The 19021-nt window shown below is 38.9% G+C and overlaps 4 protein-coding genes across 4 annotated transcripts; 1 reads left to right on the top strand and 3 right to left on the bottom strand.

The window, feature by feature from the left end:
- Positions 1-333: 333 nt before the first annotated feature.
- On the bottom strand, positions 334-1523 carry LOC140787762 (protein PLANT CADMIUM RESISTANCE 7-like). Its single transcript, XM_073136856.1, has 4 exons — positions 1174-1523; positions 1035-1106; positions 728-940; positions 334-625 (listed from the first exon to the last, which is right to left on the bottom strand). Exons 1-4 carry the CDS (start codon positions 1385-1387, stop codon positions 555-557), a joined length of 570 nt encoding a protein of 189 aa, XP_072992957.1. The 5' UTR covers positions 1388-1523; the 3' UTR covers positions 334-554.
- A 1732-nt stretch (positions 1524-3255) lies between these two features.
- Positions 3256-5209, top strand: LOC140785759 (aldehyde oxidase GLOX-like). Its single transcript, XM_073133741.1, has one exon. It carries the CDS (start codon positions 3287-3289, stop codon positions 4958-4960), a length of 1674 nt encoding a protein of 557 aa, XP_072989842.1. The 5' UTR covers positions 3256-3286; the 3' UTR covers positions 4961-5209.
- A 5735-nt stretch (positions 5210-10944) lies between these two features.
- LOC140786661 (probable carboxylesterase 17) lies at positions 10945-12303 on the bottom strand. Its single transcript, XM_073135262.1, has one exon. It carries the CDS (start codon positions 12179-12181, stop codon positions 11132-11134), a length of 1050 nt encoding a protein of 349 aa, XP_072991363.1. The 5' UTR covers positions 12182-12303; the 3' UTR covers positions 10945-11131.
- A 3303-nt stretch (positions 12304-15606) lies between these two features.
- On the bottom strand, positions 15607-19006 carry LOC140786512 (uncharacterized). Its single transcript, XM_073134993.1, has 4 exons — positions 18962-19006; positions 18024-18385; positions 17475-17622; positions 15607-16065 (listed from the first exon to the last, which is right to left on the bottom strand). The coding sequence occupies exons 2-4, from the start codon at positions 18076-18078 to the stop codon at positions 15987-15989; spliced, it is 282 nt and encodes a 93-aa protein (XP_072991094.1). The 5' UTR covers positions 18079-18385; positions 18962-19006; the 3' UTR covers positions 15607-15986.
- Positions 19007-19021: the final 15 nt, after the last annotated feature.

Raw genomic sequence — 19021 nt, 5'->3', positions numbered from 1 at the left:
AGATTTATAAGATAGAAAGATGTAGTTCGCTCGTACTCGCAAAATAAAGATTATAAATTTTTTTAATTTAATTTCAAAAAATTTATATAATAATTTATAAATTATTTTTCTAAAAGTAAGTAATTTTTATATATAAATAGTTTTATATAGAAACAATGGTTAAAAAAATTGTGTTCTCTAAGACAATAATTTTTATAATAATTTTCAATATATTAAAAAAATTAATTAATTTACTAAAAATTGTTATTAAGATAGTGATTTCACTGTTGTACTAGTTTAAGACATAATTTTAATGGTGATAGAGTTTGCGAAATAATTTATACTACACAGTAGTTTGGTCAAAAACTCATTCTTTTTATTTATTTTTCCAAGTAACCAACCAACCTAGAAGATTTAACCTCATTATATAAATCGACAATTGAGAAACAAAAAATTAATTCATGAGGAGAATTACAGTAGTAATGCACTTCTATTGTTAAATGACAACATCAAACTTACCCACAAATAATAGAACAACAAAGCAAATATAAATCACAACACCAAACTGACGCAATTTAGCGGTTCATTCCTCGTTCAACAGTGGGGGGCAACATCATCCTCTGCTTCATCAAGTTACCTTGCCACCCTACAACAAATAAAACCACATAAAAAAAAAACAAACACAAATTAAGACAAATATACGTAGTAGTGCATATCTATAATGTATGTATTAGTTTATATTACGTACCCAAGTGCAGGTCGAAGCCACGGGTCTTGAGCTCTCTGTACTCCTGGCACAGCGCACACGACTCACAGCAGCAATGGACGACGCAGTCTCCGCAAGGGCTCTCCTCCAAGAAGAACTGCCCTCTCATCTTCGATCGGTAGAAGCATGAGTAGAGGCAGTGGCACCCCGTCACGCAGAGGATGAGCGCATACATAGCACCGCTCGCCCCACATGCTTTCGGACATGATAATGATAAAAATATTTAATTTATTTTTAGTCGGTAGAAAAAAGTGATATAAGTTTTAGCGAATGATTAACGATGTCTTACTGATTGATCCATGGTCAACGATCTCCGCAATCTGGCCGAAGGTGATACAGGGGCAGAAGCATGTCACGCAGCCTAGCATAATTACAAGCACGTTAAAACTGTAGCATTGCGGTAAATGGTAGATAGGAGTGGGACGTACAATTGCCGACGTCGTCGCAGCAGTCGAAGAGTCCGGTGGTCCAGGGGGCCGGCAACTGAGGTCGGACTTGGACGGCCTCAGGAGGGCAAGGTGGGGGATAGAAAAGATTAGAGTGACCAACCTCGATGGCCATTGTCGACTGTGGCGGTGGCGGTGGCGCCGTAGGGGGTGGGCAGGGCGGCGGAGGGCACTCGTCTTGCATGGAGGGGTACATGGTGAGTTTGAGAAGAGATGAACCTTGGAGTTAGGAGACGAGGGAGTATGTTATGGAGTAGATTGATAGTTACTTCAACGAGGAAACGTGGTGGAAACTGCTTGAGTGTGAAGAGATGCAATCACAGGAACGAACACTTGCATTGATAGCAATGGGTTGCATGGCGGTTGATGAACGTGGTTGGTGTACATCTCTTGGGGACAGGATCAAGCTAATTAAGCATCATGGATGTGATGTGCCTGATCAATTTAATTTAAAAGGAAAAAAAGTTAATTACACTTAGATCGTTCAAATGCACGATAGTCCAATCGTATAAACCCTATTTAGTTATTTATTTATTTATTTTTCGGTGATACTTTGACTATTTCAACAATCTAATATCTTTCACTCTTAGACGGTGCTAATAGAAACTGTCAAATGGTATCTCAATCTTACCCTCCAGTATTTTTTCTTCTCTGAAAAAGAAAAAAAAAACTTTAAGAAGATCTAAAATAGATTTATCTAATAGACATATAGTACTTTTAAGTAAAAAAAATGTAATTAATAACTAACAAAATGGACATTTTGGGTGATACTTATACTAGAGTTGTTACTTAATAGCTTAAACTTTTAGAATAATTTATAAGTTAACATTATATTATAGAATGATAAAATTTATTTATATATAATGTTAATTCATCAACTACTCTAAAAGCTTAGAGAGTAATTATTTTTATATCTTATATTCTAATGCTTATCCTTAATTTTGAGTGACTTAAAAAATCTACTTGATTTAAATAGACAAAGATTTTGATATTTTAAATAACATATATATTTGGTGGCAGGATTGAAATCATGTTAAAATATAAAATCATCATTTTCTAACATGGTATTAAAGTTAGAGATTGCGGGTTAAAATCTTGCATCGCTATTTTTATCTAAAAATATACAACTACGTCCATTTAAATTAAATCTATATCTTGAGTGTTAAGATATAAAATTGATTAGCAAATAAACAAGAAGTAATGCTGTTACAAATATGCGTTCATGGGATTTTCTTTCAACTTGACATGAAAAGGGTGAAGGTTCACGACCGTGAAGAAAAGGACAGACGAGAACGTGAACATATTCGTCAAGATCTATCTTTAATTACTTGGTAACAATTTTGTCGCGAAACTCGTACGAGTGGGAATGGAGAGCATTCCCTTCCCAGGGCTTGAGAATTGAGATCCAAGATCAAAGTTACTGCTAAAAGAGCCAAAGAGAAAGCCTCCAATTCTGATCTTTAATTTAGCCTTAGAAAAAGTAATTAGATAAAGTTATCCAACACTGTAGCTCTGCTTTATCCCAAGCCTTAGTTAATATCCACCGGCGACGTTAAGTGCACAAGGAAGGAACCAAAGCCGCATAGGAACAAGCTCATGTGAACCTTATCACTAGCGTGCTGATTCTCTACAAACAGGCTGTAGGAATTTCCCACAACCTTCGACGTTAATATATTTATATTTGCATGACAGCGGTGGAACTTGGTTGGTCATTTTCGTACTTTTCCCGTCCCTACCAAAAATATTTCTAAATTCATTGAAACTAAAATCTAACACCAATTTAATTACCGATTCGATTGCTTCGCCCACAGTAAACGAAAGCAGTATCATGTCTACTGTCTCTCTTTTTGTCTTTCTCCAGACCGAACCCTTTTTCTTTTCTTTTCTTTTCTCATTATCTTTTGATCAGACGTCTCCAAAGCCTGAAGTACTTAGTTAAAGTAATAACTGGAAAGAATCCTTTAACCGATTTGACAGAGAGATTGTAATCTCTCAAATATGGAATAAATTTGATGGTCCGAAACATTATAAAAGCGTGGTAACCCGAAGCTCCCTGACACATAGAACAATACACGTACAAAATTTGTCCTACGAGATGAAGTTAGCATTAGCTCATTATGATTCCCTCCGCCGCCGCTACCGCAACCACCGTGTCCTTGTCATCTCCTTCCTCCTTGTGATTACCACCGCCGTTGCGGACGACAGTAGCGGCGGGCGGTGGGACCTTCTGCAGCGTAGCATTGGCGTATCCGCCATGCACATGCAACTGGTCCACACTGATCATGTAATAATTTTCGACCGGACCGACTTCGGTCAGTCGAACCTCTCCCTCCCGGCGGGCAAGTGCCGCGACGACCCGGCCGACCTTGCCCTCACGATCGACTGCACGGCGCACTCCGTTGAGTACTCGGTCACGGGCAACTCCTTCCGCCCGCTCACCATCCTCACGGACTCATGGTGCTCCTCCGGCATTGTCGCCCCTGACGGATCCCTGATCCAGACCGGCGGGTTCAACGACGGAGAGCGCGCCGTCCGCACTTTCCGCCCCTGCGGCGGGGAGTCCGATTGCGACTGGTCGGAGAACTCGAAAGGATTGGCGGTGCGGCGGTGGTATGCCACCAATCAAATCCTTCCCGACGGCCGCGCCATCATCGTCGGCGGACGCCGGGAATTCAATTACGAATTCTATCCCAAATCCAACCCGTCCGATCTCACCACGTTTCCTCTGGCGTTCCTGAAAAAGACGAGAGACTTGGAAGAGAACAACCTCTACCCTTTCGTCCACCTCAACATAGACGGCAACCTATTCATCTTCGCCAACAACCGCTCCATCTTACTAGACTACAATAAGAACCTAATCGTGAGGGAGTATCCGGCAATGCCCGGCGGGGAACCGAGGAACTACCCGAGCTCCGGCTCGTCGGTTTTGTTGCCGTTGAAGCCATCGCCGACCGAAGCCGAAGTGCTCGTCTGCGGCGGTGCGCCGATCGGATCCTACACGCAAGCGAAGGTAAAGAATAGCTTCCTTGAAGCATTGAGCACGTGCGGGAGGCTCAAGATCACAGACGAGTCGCCGACCTGGGCAATGGAGACAATGCCGGTGCCGCGGGTGATGGGAGACATGATCCTGTTGCCGACCGGCGGCGACGTGCTAATTATAAACGGCGCGGCGGCCGGGACGGCCGGGTGGGAGTTCGGGAAAAATCCGGTTTTTACGCCGGTCGTTTACCGCCCCGACGGACCCATCGGGGAAAGATTCAAGCTTGAGACGGGAACAACGATTCCTCGGCTCTACCACTCGAGCGCGGTGTTGCTCCGGGACGGCCGGGTGCTCGTCGGGGGGAGCAACCCGCACATCTACTACAACTTCTCCAACGTCGAGTTCCCGACGGAGCTCAGCCTCGAGGCTTTCTCGCCGGAGTACTTATCCGCCGCAAACTCTGCGTCGCGCCCCGCGATTACCCCATCGGCGGCGGGTACGACCGAGTTGAATTATGGGAAGCAATTCACACTGCAGTTTAACGTCGAGACGCTTGCTGATAGCGTATCGGTGACAATGACGGCGCCAGCGTTTTCCACACATTCCTTCTCCATGAACCAGAGGTTACTAATTTTGGAAACCGGGAAGGCGGCGGCGGTCGCAGGCGGCGGATACGAGATATCCGCGGTCGCGCCGGCTTCTACTGTCTTAGCGCCGTCCGGATATTATACGGTTTTTATTGTTAACGGAGGGATTCCGAGTGAGGGCATCTGGGTCCATATACAATGAGTTTTCTTTTTTCTTTAAAAAAGAAAACGGATGCTCTCTGGATATTAATTAATACACAATCTTATATATTTATTTGCAAAAAGATAAATCTAAAACAACATTAGATATTTTATTCTCTTATTTCTTTCCTTAATTCGTTTTGTCTCTTCGTTTTTTTTTATCATGCATCCGTGAGTAGTGACACCATAATCAATGTATAGAAATCCAGAAAGGAACGAAGGAATCTAAGCATGTGTTAGTTTCTTGGCTTGTTCTTTGTTTCAGATAGACTCTCTGTCATGTCTCTGCTCTCTCGTCATAGGTCTGCAGACTCTGCACTTGCTGCAGGCTAACTTCTTTCACTTTGGAAGTCTAAATGAACCGCTTTCGAACTTTTCTTTTTCCCTTGCATCTCAGCAATCCATCAGTTGGCAAGAGATGATGCAGTTCAATTAGGTGAAAGATCCATCCGTCCTCTTAAATGCAGGCAATTGGGAAGGATTGCACCCACCGACATGATGTATTAAAACTTGAAAAGGACGCCATGTTCTGCAATGTATGTGGTAGCAATAGGGGATCGCATTGAAGTATCACTTGTCGTCTCATCTCCAATCTCTATCGTTAGTGGGGTCGAGTTTGTAAGTATTATGACAACATATTTAGATACAGTTCCAAGAAAATTACAAAATTCACTAGTAACTAGTACATCCCTCTCTTAAAATTAGTTTTTCCAGGTCTGTTTGAAGAAGAGCAAGATTGGGGAATAAACACTCCTGTTCCACTTCTCTGATCCCTTGACAGCCAGATCTACGAAGATTTATTTAACAACATCACAAGCTTCTATATATATATAAATATTATATATATATATATATATATATTGATTTAATGCTGCTTTAATTTGCATCTTAATTATACGTGCGTACCACCATTTGCTGCTCATTGATCGGCGATCGCGGCTTCGGTGGTCTGGAACGGGAACGGCAACGGCAACGGCAAGCTTTGTGGAGGATAGAGAAGTAGTCCAGCTGCAATTAATCAGAGACAGGACATCATAAGTTTCTAATAGATCTGTAGGAAAACTTTAACAAAAATACCAATACCTTGGTGCGTGAAGTAGTTGAGACATGATACGTGGATTTGAAAGAGTCGTCGTCGTCGTCATCGGTTATGAGAAGCATGAGCTTCCTTTCCATGTCCATGTAGAATTTATCATCATCCTCTACGTAAGTGTGAGTATCCATGCATGCCGTGCCCAAGAGAAAGGATCGATGCACGATGATTTATAGTGTAGCTAAGATGGAAGACAGAGAAAGACTTATTAGAGGCTTGTCGACGTTATGCTTGGCATTGATCTCTTAATGGGATATTTAATGGTCTTAGTTATTGAATCCATTGAGAGATTAATGTATTCTAATTTTACGTTATGCTCGATCGGCATAAATTATAGGGGAATTTAATGGCCTTGAACAAAAAGGTAACGGTCATATCTTTACCAGCTTACAATGAGATTATAATGAGATAATAGTGGTAAATTAGTTTATTGGAGATGTAAATTTGTGTCACGTCATCAAAAGTAGCACCTGCCGACTTCAGTAACGATCTCCGTCTCCGTCTCCGTCTCCGTCTCCGCTTCCGTATTTTCGCCGACTTCTCTTTCTCTCCATCTGGGTTTAGGGATTTCGCGGTCGTTTCTGATGAATAATGGAATCGAGGAAAACCGAGGGATTTAGTACTTCTTCTCCGTCCAGTTTCTTCCACTACTTGATGTGGAGGGGAAGGTGTAATCGCGACGGGTTAGGTTTCTTTTGCTACTTCATGTTATGATCTTGATCTGATGCCATGAGGATTGCTTCTTTGCTACATTGTTTGTTGTGATGACTAGAAGGAAGAATTACAGATTAGGATCTCTTGATTGGTATGAAGAGGTTTTGGATGTGGCCCATCCACTTCTGACATGCTGTGTTAGGGATTCTTTGTTTTCTTGGGTCCGTGAATTAATCCAATCAATCTAAGACCCTCTATTCTTTGCATCCTTCTTTATTCCTTCTTGGTAAGCGTTGTTTCACAATGTTAGGGTGACTGAGATTTCATCCCTCAACTTATTGGAGCTCTCAGTAGGAGGAATGAACACAATAAGCTGCCTTTTTCTTGCTTCATTTCTGTTTACCAGTCAATTAAATAGCTTGTTAAAACCTCACTATACCCTTTGATTTGTAAGTACAAATCCTCTCTGTTCTGATTTACTCATTTGCAAGCTACACACCAGATGTTGGACCTGTATAAGGACTTTGGAATTCTCGCTGTGCAGCCACATACTGTTACGTGTTAATCTCCTGAATCTGCCTAAAACAGTGGATTAATGCATAGAGAAAATTATAATCAAAGAGAATTCTGTCGGCTTAGAATAGGGGAATATATATTCTTGATGGTTCTGTAAGATCCAAGCACTCCTAGTTACTAAACTATGGAAAGAGAGAGGACACATAGTTGTGAAAATGCTCAGGTTTCATTCACTGCACTGTCTTCAATTTTCTGAAAGTGTCCAGATTTGCTTTCCAGCATTGGGAAAGCTTTGACAGGGTTGTGGACTAGCTAAATTGATTAGGTTAAGCTAGTGGTTCCAAAGACCATGTTGAGCTGCAAAAACTGGAACAGCAACCCAATGGATGATATTGAGCTTTATTAAATGTTCAAGTTTGCAAGGATACTATCTGCAGGGAGATGCAAGAATTTCAGGAATAAAATTACTTCCATGGAGAAAGAAAGTGAGAAACAATCCTCTAATATTTTTAGTGAAGAATTAACTTTCGATAGGAAGTCTGCAACAATTATTTCAACCTTCAATGGTTTAGGTTCCATTTCTTTAACTTCAGACTGTTGCTTACTATTTGGTTCACCTGATAGAGGTCAATTTGGATTGGGTGCTGCTACCATGATATTGACATCACAATGATTAAAATATAGATAACACTGTCAGCAGTTCAGCAGTTTACACCAGTTCTACCTTTACTAGGAATTAATGGTTTGACCGGCTTAACTGACAGGTCTTTTGTTAATATCTATATCTTCATTACTTCATTTTTAAGTACCTTACTATTTTGAATTTCTTTTTGTTTAAAGGTGCATTAATCCCTGTTGTTTGCCGGAAAGGCTTCCGTAAATTTTATATAAGATATTTGTTAACATTTCAAAGAAGTACTTAATATCCAAATACATAAGTTAGTTGCTAGATAGTTCTACTAGAAGGGTATCCAATGGATTTACAAAATATGCTGATTTTTTAGGAGAATCTTTTTGTGTCATCAACCTATAAAAGTAAGTTCCTTTCCATGTGGTATAGTTCTCCTTACCTGCGATTCTGAAATCAATATAGTGTTTAAATATTAGAGAAGCTTCAAAAGTATGTGAGGTCATGTTCACTTTAGATGATGGAATCAACTATATTTGCTTGAGAACTGTTTCAGTGAACAGAAGAAAAGACTGCCTCTTCCATTGGCAAAGGCATCTTCTTTGGTTTCACTTGTTTTTACACTCAACCCTTTACAGTGTAAAAGGAGTTCTGGTCATGGTCTGAGATGCCTATCTGTCATTTTGCCATCCAATATTTTAGGGTTCTCTGCCAATCCAACTATATTTCTTGCTCCGTGAGCTATTGTCATCATTTTGCATTTGTATTATTCAAAGGAATCTCTGACAAGATGTTGTCAGCATCTTGTAAGTTACCACTCTGATTCCTTCCTCAAAATGGTGGTTGTTATAAGTCGCTCACTATGAAGCACGGACACGGGACACAGACACGACGATACGACAAATTTTGAAAATATAGGACACAGACACGACATAGGACACGGTGAAATAAAAAAATAAATATATATGTATATATTATTGATACATCCAATTTAACAGATAGAGATTAGAGAAGCTTTAATATCATTTAACAATTTAATAACAAAGATTAAAATAACTAACATATATTAAAATAATTTAACAGAGAGAGAGTGAGACAGAGAGAGAGAATGAGACAGAGAGAGACAGCGAGAGAGAGAGAGAGAAAGAGAGGGAGGAAGAGATGGAGACAGAGAGAGAGATAATGAGGGAGGAAGAGACAAAGAGAGAGAGAGACAACGAGAGAGAGAATGAGAGAGAGAGAGAGAGAGAGAGAGAGAGAGAGAGAGAGAGGGAGGAAGAGACAGAGAATGAGAGAGAGGGAGGGAGAGACAGAGAATGAGAGGGAGGGAGGGAGGGAGGGAGAAAGATACAAGGAGAGAGAGACAAAGACTGGGAGGGCAGGGAGAGAGGGAGGGAGGAAGATACAGAGAGAGAGAAGAACATGCGTCCTTGCCGTGCTTAGCTCGCCGCGCTCGCTCCGTCGGCCGTCGCGCTTGCTCAACAACTCGAGGGTTTTATGACTTCGATTGAACGATTTCATTGCTCAACAGTGAAGGTGAGAAAATGACGGGGTTTTAGGTTTTCGGAAACTCTGACACGTGTCGGACACGAACACCTCTCCCTCCGTGCTTCATTGGTCGCTCACCTTACCTTTGATGAAAGTGGATGCACTTTTTTTCTATCTATATAGTTATTTAATTTTTGGTGGGGTTCATCAGACCTGCCTGCTCATTTGAGATGCATCAAAATGGAAATTCTAATGGTGAAGGTGTTAAGCAGTCCTCATTTAGGATAAACAATATTATACTACTATGTTTGTTAACTCCTTTACCTTTAGCTGCATCACTTCTAAAATCAACTCCGCAGATATTCTTGTTTTGATGAGTCTTCCCTAATTGATGTTGTTCTACACACTGCATTTCCCTCAAAAAGCCATATTGTATAATTCCCTCAAGGAACATACTACTGCAATTGTACTTGTTCAGTTACTTTAATGATTGGTCGGCCAGATAAATTAAGTTGATTGTAGACAACTATCTGACTTCTAACAATATTATGAACATCTTTGATGTGTCGAAGAAAATCACAGTCTTGCTCCACTTGGTAGTACTTCAGGTCATGAAGGAGTATGTTATATCACTATTTCTTTACCTTGTCTATCTGAACCGCTTTTAAGATCATAATTTTTTGGTTATTGCATGAATTGATATATTCCTCTTGATTTATTTAGACATCTTTGTTTTGCATACTGTATTTTTTTTATATGTTCTTAATGTAGAGACAATGGAGTATGTTTTAATGCATTAAATGGATTTCAAAGTTTCCATCGCTACTAGTTGGTCAAGTGAAATAAAGATGTATCTAGAAGGCACTGATGAAAAGATCAAAGTATTTGAGCAAGTAGTTGTTGACTATATAGTAAAGACAAGACTAAATTCATGTCAAATAAGCATGATGTTGATATATGCAAATTGTCATCATCAAATAAAGGCACGAGAATATCATCAACTGAGAATAAAGTGTTAGAGATCTGATTACAATGTTTGTCATATACAATTGGAGAAAATTTGATTCCATGAGAAGAGAGGTACTCTGAATGTTTTGGCGGGCCAGAAAAGATCTCCGCAAGCTAGATTGAGATTCTTGGCAAAGAAATCTTAAAAAGCAATTTTTATGTTTGGCATATATTGTCATCATCATATTGATGGGCGTTCTCATATAAGCATTAAAGAAATTCTGTAGATGTTGGAGTAATCAAATCTAAACGATTTAGGAGGAAGGGAATGGAAATCTTTAGTACATAGTTTGTTGTTCATTGACCAGTTTAGTTTTCAGCAATAGAATGAGAATACTATCTTTCAAACTTAGAAGTGGAGAACTTAAAATAAAATGTTAAGCTACTAATCAATCTTTTGGTCTCCTCTATGGTATATTAGTTTGTTTAAAGAACAGACAAGGCAAATCATAACTTTCCTGTCATTGAGTATATTGATGCTCAAGGCTAAATGGCTAATGTCTGTGGGAGGAATATAGTCATTGTATATACTAAATAGCTCACTACTAGGATTTACTAGTTAATTGTAGAAAGTTCTCAAGTTCTTTGCAAGTGAATGGGCTGAAAGTTTTGTTAGCATTTCTATCATGGTAGTTTGCATTATTACATTTGGATTGTTTCAGGATAACTTTTACATCTCTAACTTTCGGCTATTTGAACACAACCTTTTCAAATACTCCTGTATTGAACCTGTCTCTTACTACAAGGACTCTAAGCTACAGAGGAACCTACCTTTTATTTTTCTTTTACCTATTAGTAATGAACACATTTATATGTGTTAACATCTCATGTGTCCGGGCTTGAGACAAGTGATAGTTATGGAGAATTTGGAAGGCATGGCCAACTCCTGCATATGTAGCTTGCTCCACACTCTTCCCTGCTCTCTTCATGGCCTTGCAGAACTCCAAGTTTCTATCTCGGAGTATATCCATCTCTGAGATGCAGACAAACACAGGAGGAAGTCTGAGATCCTCAAGCTTGGGGGAGGCTTTTGCCATAGGGTTGCACCATGGGTGGTCGCGGTTAGAGCCCGTGGGTAGCGCCATCCTCCAATAGCAATCTGATGTCGCTAGAGTAAGTGCCGATCTGGATGACTGTGCCAGGTATTTCTCAGATGAAGTTCGTGACTCAGCGCCAAAGAAAGGCTGTATTAGAATTACTCCTCGCAGGCAGACTGGCTTGAGGACCTGAGGCTCGGTTGCTCCAAGTAGTCCAACTTGTGTGGCAACATTAAATGCTATTGTTGCACCTGCACTGTCACCGCCAAGAAACACTCGGGAGAAGTTCGAATGGTTTCGCCACCAGGCATGACCATCAGAGTGGCTGCAGCTGGCTTGTTGCCTCAACCATCTCAGTACCGTGAGGCCATCGTTGTATGCTGCAGGAAGGCGGTTCTCGGGAGCAAGACGATAGTTCACAGAAACAATGATGCACTTGGCTAGCAAGGCCAAGCGAATCAAGAACTTATGGTAACAGCTCCATGCAGCGGAGGCAACGCAGAAGCCCCCGCCATGGAAGTATATAAGCAGAGGAAGCTTTCCTTGGAGTTTTGGCATGTAGATCCGAGCCCAAACACCCGTCGAGTGGTCAATGACCTCATCCCTACATGCAATATCTGCATCCAGAGCCCATGCACATGGCACGTCTGGTATTGCAGGTAGGCGGTCGACATGGCCATCCTTGTAGAATCTAATGAGCCCTTCAATCTCTTCGACCACAGGTCCATGGCTCTTCCCTGCGTGGTAGTTGAGCCTTGAGTCACCTACATGAAGGGCACCCATCCTTGCTCTCCTCATACAAATGTCTCCAACACAAGTATTCAGGTGGTACTTCTCTTAAGCTTTCGGCACAACACTTACAACAAGGTTTCCCTTCTTATATCATGAGGTTTTATTCCAAGGCATGGATGTTGAAGTGCAAAAAGGTGGCTATCCTACAAGTCTTTGACAAGTGGGTGTGTATGATTCTTCCACATGTTGCGGCCAAGTCTACACTTAAGAAAAAAAAAAGTTATGAAGGCCTAGTCATGTATCAATAGCAGCAAGTGGGGGTGGGTGGGAGTTAGGGGGAGTGGTGCTTTTCCCAAATGACTGCGCCTTCTTAAGTAGAAATTCAGGCTCTCCAGCCTAACAAAGTGCAGGAAAAGTGCTTCTTGCTTTGCTTATGTTAGTAGGCTAATTACCAAACTGGCGTTGACGTCTCCCTAACTTTCTCTTAGCCAAGATTATGGAGACACACACATTAGGCAGTGTTCTCAACAATTGGATCAAGTGGCAGATTCCCGGAATGGGTGGGGGTTCCAATGAGCAGCTAAAGTTGGATCCATTAGGCAACTACTAAGTGTTGAAGACTTGAAATTCCTATTGGCTCAGTGTGTACATGCCCTGTTCTCCATTGCCTTTCAAGTTGGTGTGCTATTAGAAGAGTCCAGTTGTGACCAATACAAAGCAGTGTGTATGGCTTTGGTGTTGCAACAAGAAAAAGAGAAATCACATGCCTCTATTCTTGGATTGGCCATGTATATCTTCATTTTTTTTTTCTCTCCGGTGGATAGGATATTGGTGGTTGGTGGCAATTGAAAATTCAACGATACAGTTGAGATTTATGAGCTTTTAGTATGCATGTCTCACATGCTGTTATTGTACAGTCTAAATACACACCCTCATGATACACGAGTCCTGTTAAATCTGTAATTGTAGTTGCAATTAGTTCAAGTTTGCTTCTGTTCCTTCTTATTCTTGTGTACATGACAATTATACTTCTATATTGTTGGAGCGAAGACATTTTTAGATATGTGATTTTCTGAATGCCAATTTCAAGCAATCCTTTTTTAACCTTGAAGGATAATATGCTTCTACAACTTGGATATTGTATTCCAAGTCATTGGCATGGATGTCTTATTAATGTAAATAAAAAGCATAAGCATGGTTCTTATGTAGTTACATATCTAGAAGGATCTAGTTTGGTTTCTCATTAAGCTAAGTAGTAGTAGAGAGGTTGAAGTTAAGCAAAAGGAGCAGAAAAGACAGACTCAGGGCAAAGTGCCAGAATCTCAATATAATTAGATCTTTACTACAATTATGATATATATATATATATATTCTCAAATGTGATAGAAATTTGATATGTTAGTACTACTAGACTAGATATATATATATATATATATATATATATATATATATATATATATATATATATAGAGAGAGAGAGAGAGAGAGAGAGAGAGAGTTTATATCCATCAAATTAGGTCTAAAGAACTGTATCAATAAGGACTCGCCCCAGGCCAAACCCAACTATAAAGGAAAGAAAGAATTGGAAATCAATAATCTCTTTTCCAAAGAGTGAGAACCATCAAGAAGGTTAAAGGCCAAGACATCTTTGATTCTTTACTGATGGGGTTGGGTATGATGGCACAAAGGCAGGCAGGATTCCATCATCTCTTCCACTACATTGGCTAACATGCCCTCATTTTTGTTTCTTTTTAAAAAGTGGATGAAGATTGCCACAAGCAAACTTAGCTTACCTAATAAGGCACTTGTAACTTTGTAAGTCCTTAAAAGCCAAATTATCATTAAGTACTACTTGACACTGCTCTTGTCGGAAGCATTAGTGGAAACTCTGATGGGTTCCAGGTTTAGATTGTGAAGCAAACACCCTTCTATAGTTACAAAGGAATAATTGCAGGTTCCATTACATTTCATATAAGTTTTGTTAATCTGAAAGTGGCTTTATGTGATTGAGATGCACATGACTCCACTTAAGATGGAGAGGTCTTCTTTCTTCTGCTAATTCTTTTCTATTCTTTTAAAAAATTTCTTCTCACCTTTTGTCAATACAAGTTTAATATATATATAAAAGGAAAAGTTTTAGTTGGTGATACTTGTTTAAAACTACTTCTGATTAGTTGACACCATCTCTATCTCTTATCTCCGTCTCCATCTCTCCTTCTCCCTTTTGGCAAATTGTAATGCCTCAGAATTCAGTGTCAGAAATGAGAAGGAATAAAGATTAATGGCGACCCAGTGGTACATATTCTGTTACTCGGAAGCATGTTGAAGGAATCACGACCACTGTTCTCATCTCTTCTCAAGTGATAACACGAATCTTGGCTTGAAAAGATTCTGTCTCTTCTCAGGCTCTCACGTATGCACGCCTATATATCGTGACAAACAACTGGAAGACAGGATACATGCTGATTTTGACTTTAATCTCTCTCTCTCTCTCTCTCTCTCTCTCTCTCTCTCTCTCTCTCTCTATTGTGCACCAATTTCCACCTCTTTCTGAAAATTGACTGATAAAACTTTCAACGCAGAGAGAAAAAATAATTAGTATTTTGTCAACCATAAGGTTTCATATAGGAAGTAGGAAAAGAAAAGATCTTCTAGCAAGATTGTAATAATATGATCTTGTGTGATCTTTTCAGAATTCTCTGAAATCTCACAAGATTGCTTGGAATCTATTACATTCTATAATTGATTTGATGACGAGATGCTCTAATATCCTGACAGTTCTCTGAATAGCTCTGCTCTTTTTATTGTTATTGATTCTGGAATGGTGATGAAAGATAAGATCTTGAGAGCAGACATTTTGTGCATCAATATCTTTGATCGACAGCCTTTTGTCTGATAGCGGATTTTGACGAGGTGTTATATATACTCCAAACAAAATTTTCATTACAAACACTACGAGTAAAGTGACATTTTTCTGCAGAACAAAATAGAAGAGATGAATCTACATACTAGTATAATTGACCAATCCTTCATGTGAGTCATGAGAATCTCGTGTTAGCCAAGTGTTACTATCCCTTTGTCAATTGTTTTAATCAAATGGACCAACACCATGCACCCATAGTGGCCGAGTGGAACCCTAGGAAATAGAGGAAAAAGTGGTCCTATCTCTCCACTTGTGTGGACTTCTTAGGTTCATCAGGGAACTCAAATTGTCTCTAATAAGAGAGTGCATGTAACTGAGATGTTGAAATAATGAATTTGAATGGTAGAAGCTCTGAATAAGACATGTCCATTTGGAAGATCACTCAGTTGTATGGACTATGAACAAAAGCCAACTATCTGAGACTGAAATTTAGATGATACTTTCGACATTCTAAATGCCCAATTATTGCTGTCTCTAGGATATGAGGTCCTGGTATTCTTCTCTCTAATTTAACAAACCAGAAGGGCATAGAAACATAAAAAAAACAGCAGTTTGCCTGGAGCCATAATAAATCAAAATTTGGCTTGCAGCTGCATTTCTTTATTAGTTCACATCCACAAACAAGTGAAAAGGTAATGACAATCATAACATGTTATAGCAAAGATAACATAAACCTTGAGGAAAATGGATATCAAGCTAGCAGCTGCAAAGGTTCTTGTCTAAATTCTGACATCCTAAACACAATTTAACTTCTTTGTCAGCCTCATCATCAAGCTCTAAACTTGCAGGATACCATAGAAAGAGCAAGTCCCACATAAGGAATGTTCAATGAAGATCATAAGCTTGGCATCAGGAAATAAGCTAATACGTGATCTGCAACCCAGTGGTGAGAAACAGAGAATAGAATCAATATTTGGCTTAAAATCCTCGTAGAATTGTAAGAAGAGCTTATATCTTGTTTCTCTCCTTGCTTTCTTGCTCAAGCATGTAATTTTTCTTCATTTCTTCCAAGACACTGTCATTGGTACTGCCAAGGATAAAGGGCAAAGTTAATATCTAGACAGATGCCTTTCTTGATTATAACTGAGTAGTTGATTTATGCATAAACCAGCAGGAGTAGTTCACGTTTCCAAGTTAATCAAATGATAAATAATGATGGAAACACTAACATATTTATCAACTTCATATAATAATATTCTCAGATATAAAGAAACAATACCTAAGAAGACTTCCATGTTCCTTCTTATGCAACTAAGTTTTGGGTCCTGGTCATGAAGTATATTTTTAATGATTTCATTCCCTGGTACTATTGGTTTGAACCTACAGAGCAAGCATATGTACCGAAAAGAGGGGAAAAAATATCAAATTAGAAGTTCCTAGAGATTCTAGACAAATTGGGCAATTTACAGTTCCTCAATAAGTAGAATTCTTAGATTGTAAGGTCATTAACATCACGTCTGCTGGCACTTGTCCATGAGAGAACGTGTCTATAAATTTAAAGGAGACAACTAGCTTACTATTCATTACATCTAAAATTCATATGCATTGCACAATCATCTAAGACAAAGGCAAGTCCTGGTAAAACATTTTGTAGATATTCCTGTACTGAAACTTCTTTTGCTCCCTTGTAAGATATGAATTTGCATCATATGTATTACATCATTTCTAAGCAGTAAAACTTCTGTCATTTAAAGTCAATTTGGCTGAAAGAAGGGCGGCAAGCTAACACTCATAAATAATCACAATCATTAGAACTATCGTAGTTCGAAGTTGCGGTTTCGGCTTGGTTAAAAAATGAAATGTTTTGGTAGGTTTTGGTTCTAATTTTGTTGTGTCAGTTTTGGACCTCTTTTGATAAATAGTCTGTTCTTTTTCTTCAATGCATTATAAGATCCAATAACTTTTAAGCAATGAGGCTGATATTGAGTTAGGAACAAGTTGGATTCAAGCCAAATTTATCTTTGAATTTAAAACATACTTTTAAAAAAATTGTTATGACAGTTGTTTTGGTTCGATGCTAATTTCAGGGTGCAGTTTCTGATCGGACAGGACTGAAATGCAAAACATTTCAGTTTCAAATGAAACTTCAAACCATGAGAAATATAACTTAAAAGTTAATTTTGGCCCAAAAGATGCGGACTTGATTGGTGTTCGATCAAAACTTGTCTAAAAGCTGAAACCACAAAACTTAAGAGGTCTGGAAGAACTTGTATAAGGGAAGATCCGGACCAATGTAATAGAGGATATCTCGCAGCAAAGTAAAGCCATAAGACTGTCTAGCATGTAGATAAAGTTCAGAATCCTCAGCATTGTTAGAGTAAGTTGTTATTCACGGCACACAAATGAAGATGGCAGAGAATGCTGATAGCAGAATGACTAAGATGCATTATCCAGATTTAACTGAAGGGAAACATATGATGCTGGAAATGAACTTACTACTGGTGAAGGCATTCATTCAACTCCTTTGCTTGTTTACGACAACTCCATACTACAGATATAGTTCTTCCTGCAGCACATTCAGCATACTTTGCAGAGTAATAGTCACATTCTTTGAATGCCTTTTGCTTCATTTTGCTGCGTAAAGCTAGAAAAAGAAAAAGAAAACTCAAATTGCTACTCTACTACAAAATTTAGTTTGATCTCAAGTAAAATAACAGATTCAACGCTTATCATCTACTCCATTAACCTTACCAATATAAAATCTAAACTATTATAGTGATTCACATAATAACGGAACACCACTCAAGCCAATGCTGCAGCTCTACAATAGAAGGCATGCCTAAAGCATCCACATCAGCACGATGTGATTGCTTCTTGGTAGGCCGAAAAAGAACCATCTTGGCTAAAATTCCTCAAGTTCGCCGACAAATTATCCCTAAATTCTTACCACATCTAACAAATGATCCCTAGTGCAAGAACCGAACAAACACCGTCAAGGGAGCATCTTGACATGGTTAAAGAGAAAAAGATTGGAGCTTTTTTTACCTTCCTCCACCTTCTTCTTGACATGGTTTTCTCTGGCCTCTTCGATGTACCCCATTGCGGAGAGAGAGAGAGAGAGAGGGAGAGAGAGAGAAGTACAGAAAACCCTATTATGGTATGATTAATGATCTCAATTTTGACGACGAGAGAAATGGATGAAACCAAAATTTACCCGATTCGATCATCCGCTTGGTTAGGGTTCGAGTTCATAAAGTCAACATTTGATTTTCCTATTAATTAAATCTTAAGACAAATATAATAATTAGCCCATTAAAACTAATGATCCGACCCAAGCCCAATAGAGAGGCCCATATATTCCATCTTTCAAGAAAGCCCCACCTTAAAGCCCAAATCCGTTACTGGCCCTGCAGGAAATAAAGAGGTTAAACAAGTAGAAATTTTTATATAATTGCCACTAAAAACTTTTAAAATATTATAATCACTCTTACATTAATTTAACATATTATGATTGAAATCGAACTTAGCACTTATGTAAATTATTTTAAATAGTGTAAAAGATATCCAAAACTTAACCTGATATTATAGTACAAGACAAAAAAAAATTACGTAAAACAAAAAATATTGATAAAAATTTGACGCTCTAAACTTTCTTAAGAAGAATATTTTATTAATATATATATATATATATATATATATTTGTTAACTCCAAAAATAATTTACTACAAATATTTTGTTCAAAACTAACTCTGAAAAAATCGACAATTTTAATGATAAAAATGGTAACTTAAAGAATATAACAAATAATTATGATATTTTGAAAGTTTTTAGTAGCTGTTTACATTAAAAACCAAAAAGAAAAGTAAGTCTACGTGGGTCTCAATTCTATATTTTGAATCTTTGATGGTTAAAACGTAACCTCAAACTTTGTATTGCCCCTGGGCCAAGCCAAAGCCTAAGTAATTAATACAAATTAACCTTACCTTTTATCATCCGATTAGCTGCACGCTTAGCCCTCCGCTATTTTCAATTCGTGGCCTACA

The sequence above is a fragment of the Typha latifolia genome, chromosome 4, assembly GCF_019914945.1.
Source record: "Typha latifolia isolate L0001 chromosome 4, TyphaL0001v2, whole genome shotgun sequence".
Classification (NCBI taxonomy): Eukaryota; Viridiplantae; Streptophyta; class Magnoliopsida; order Poales; family Typhaceae; genus Typha; species Typha latifolia.
The sequence above is the reverse complement of the archived record's forward strand: the minus strand, read 5'-3'. Positions and strand labels throughout refer to the sequence as shown.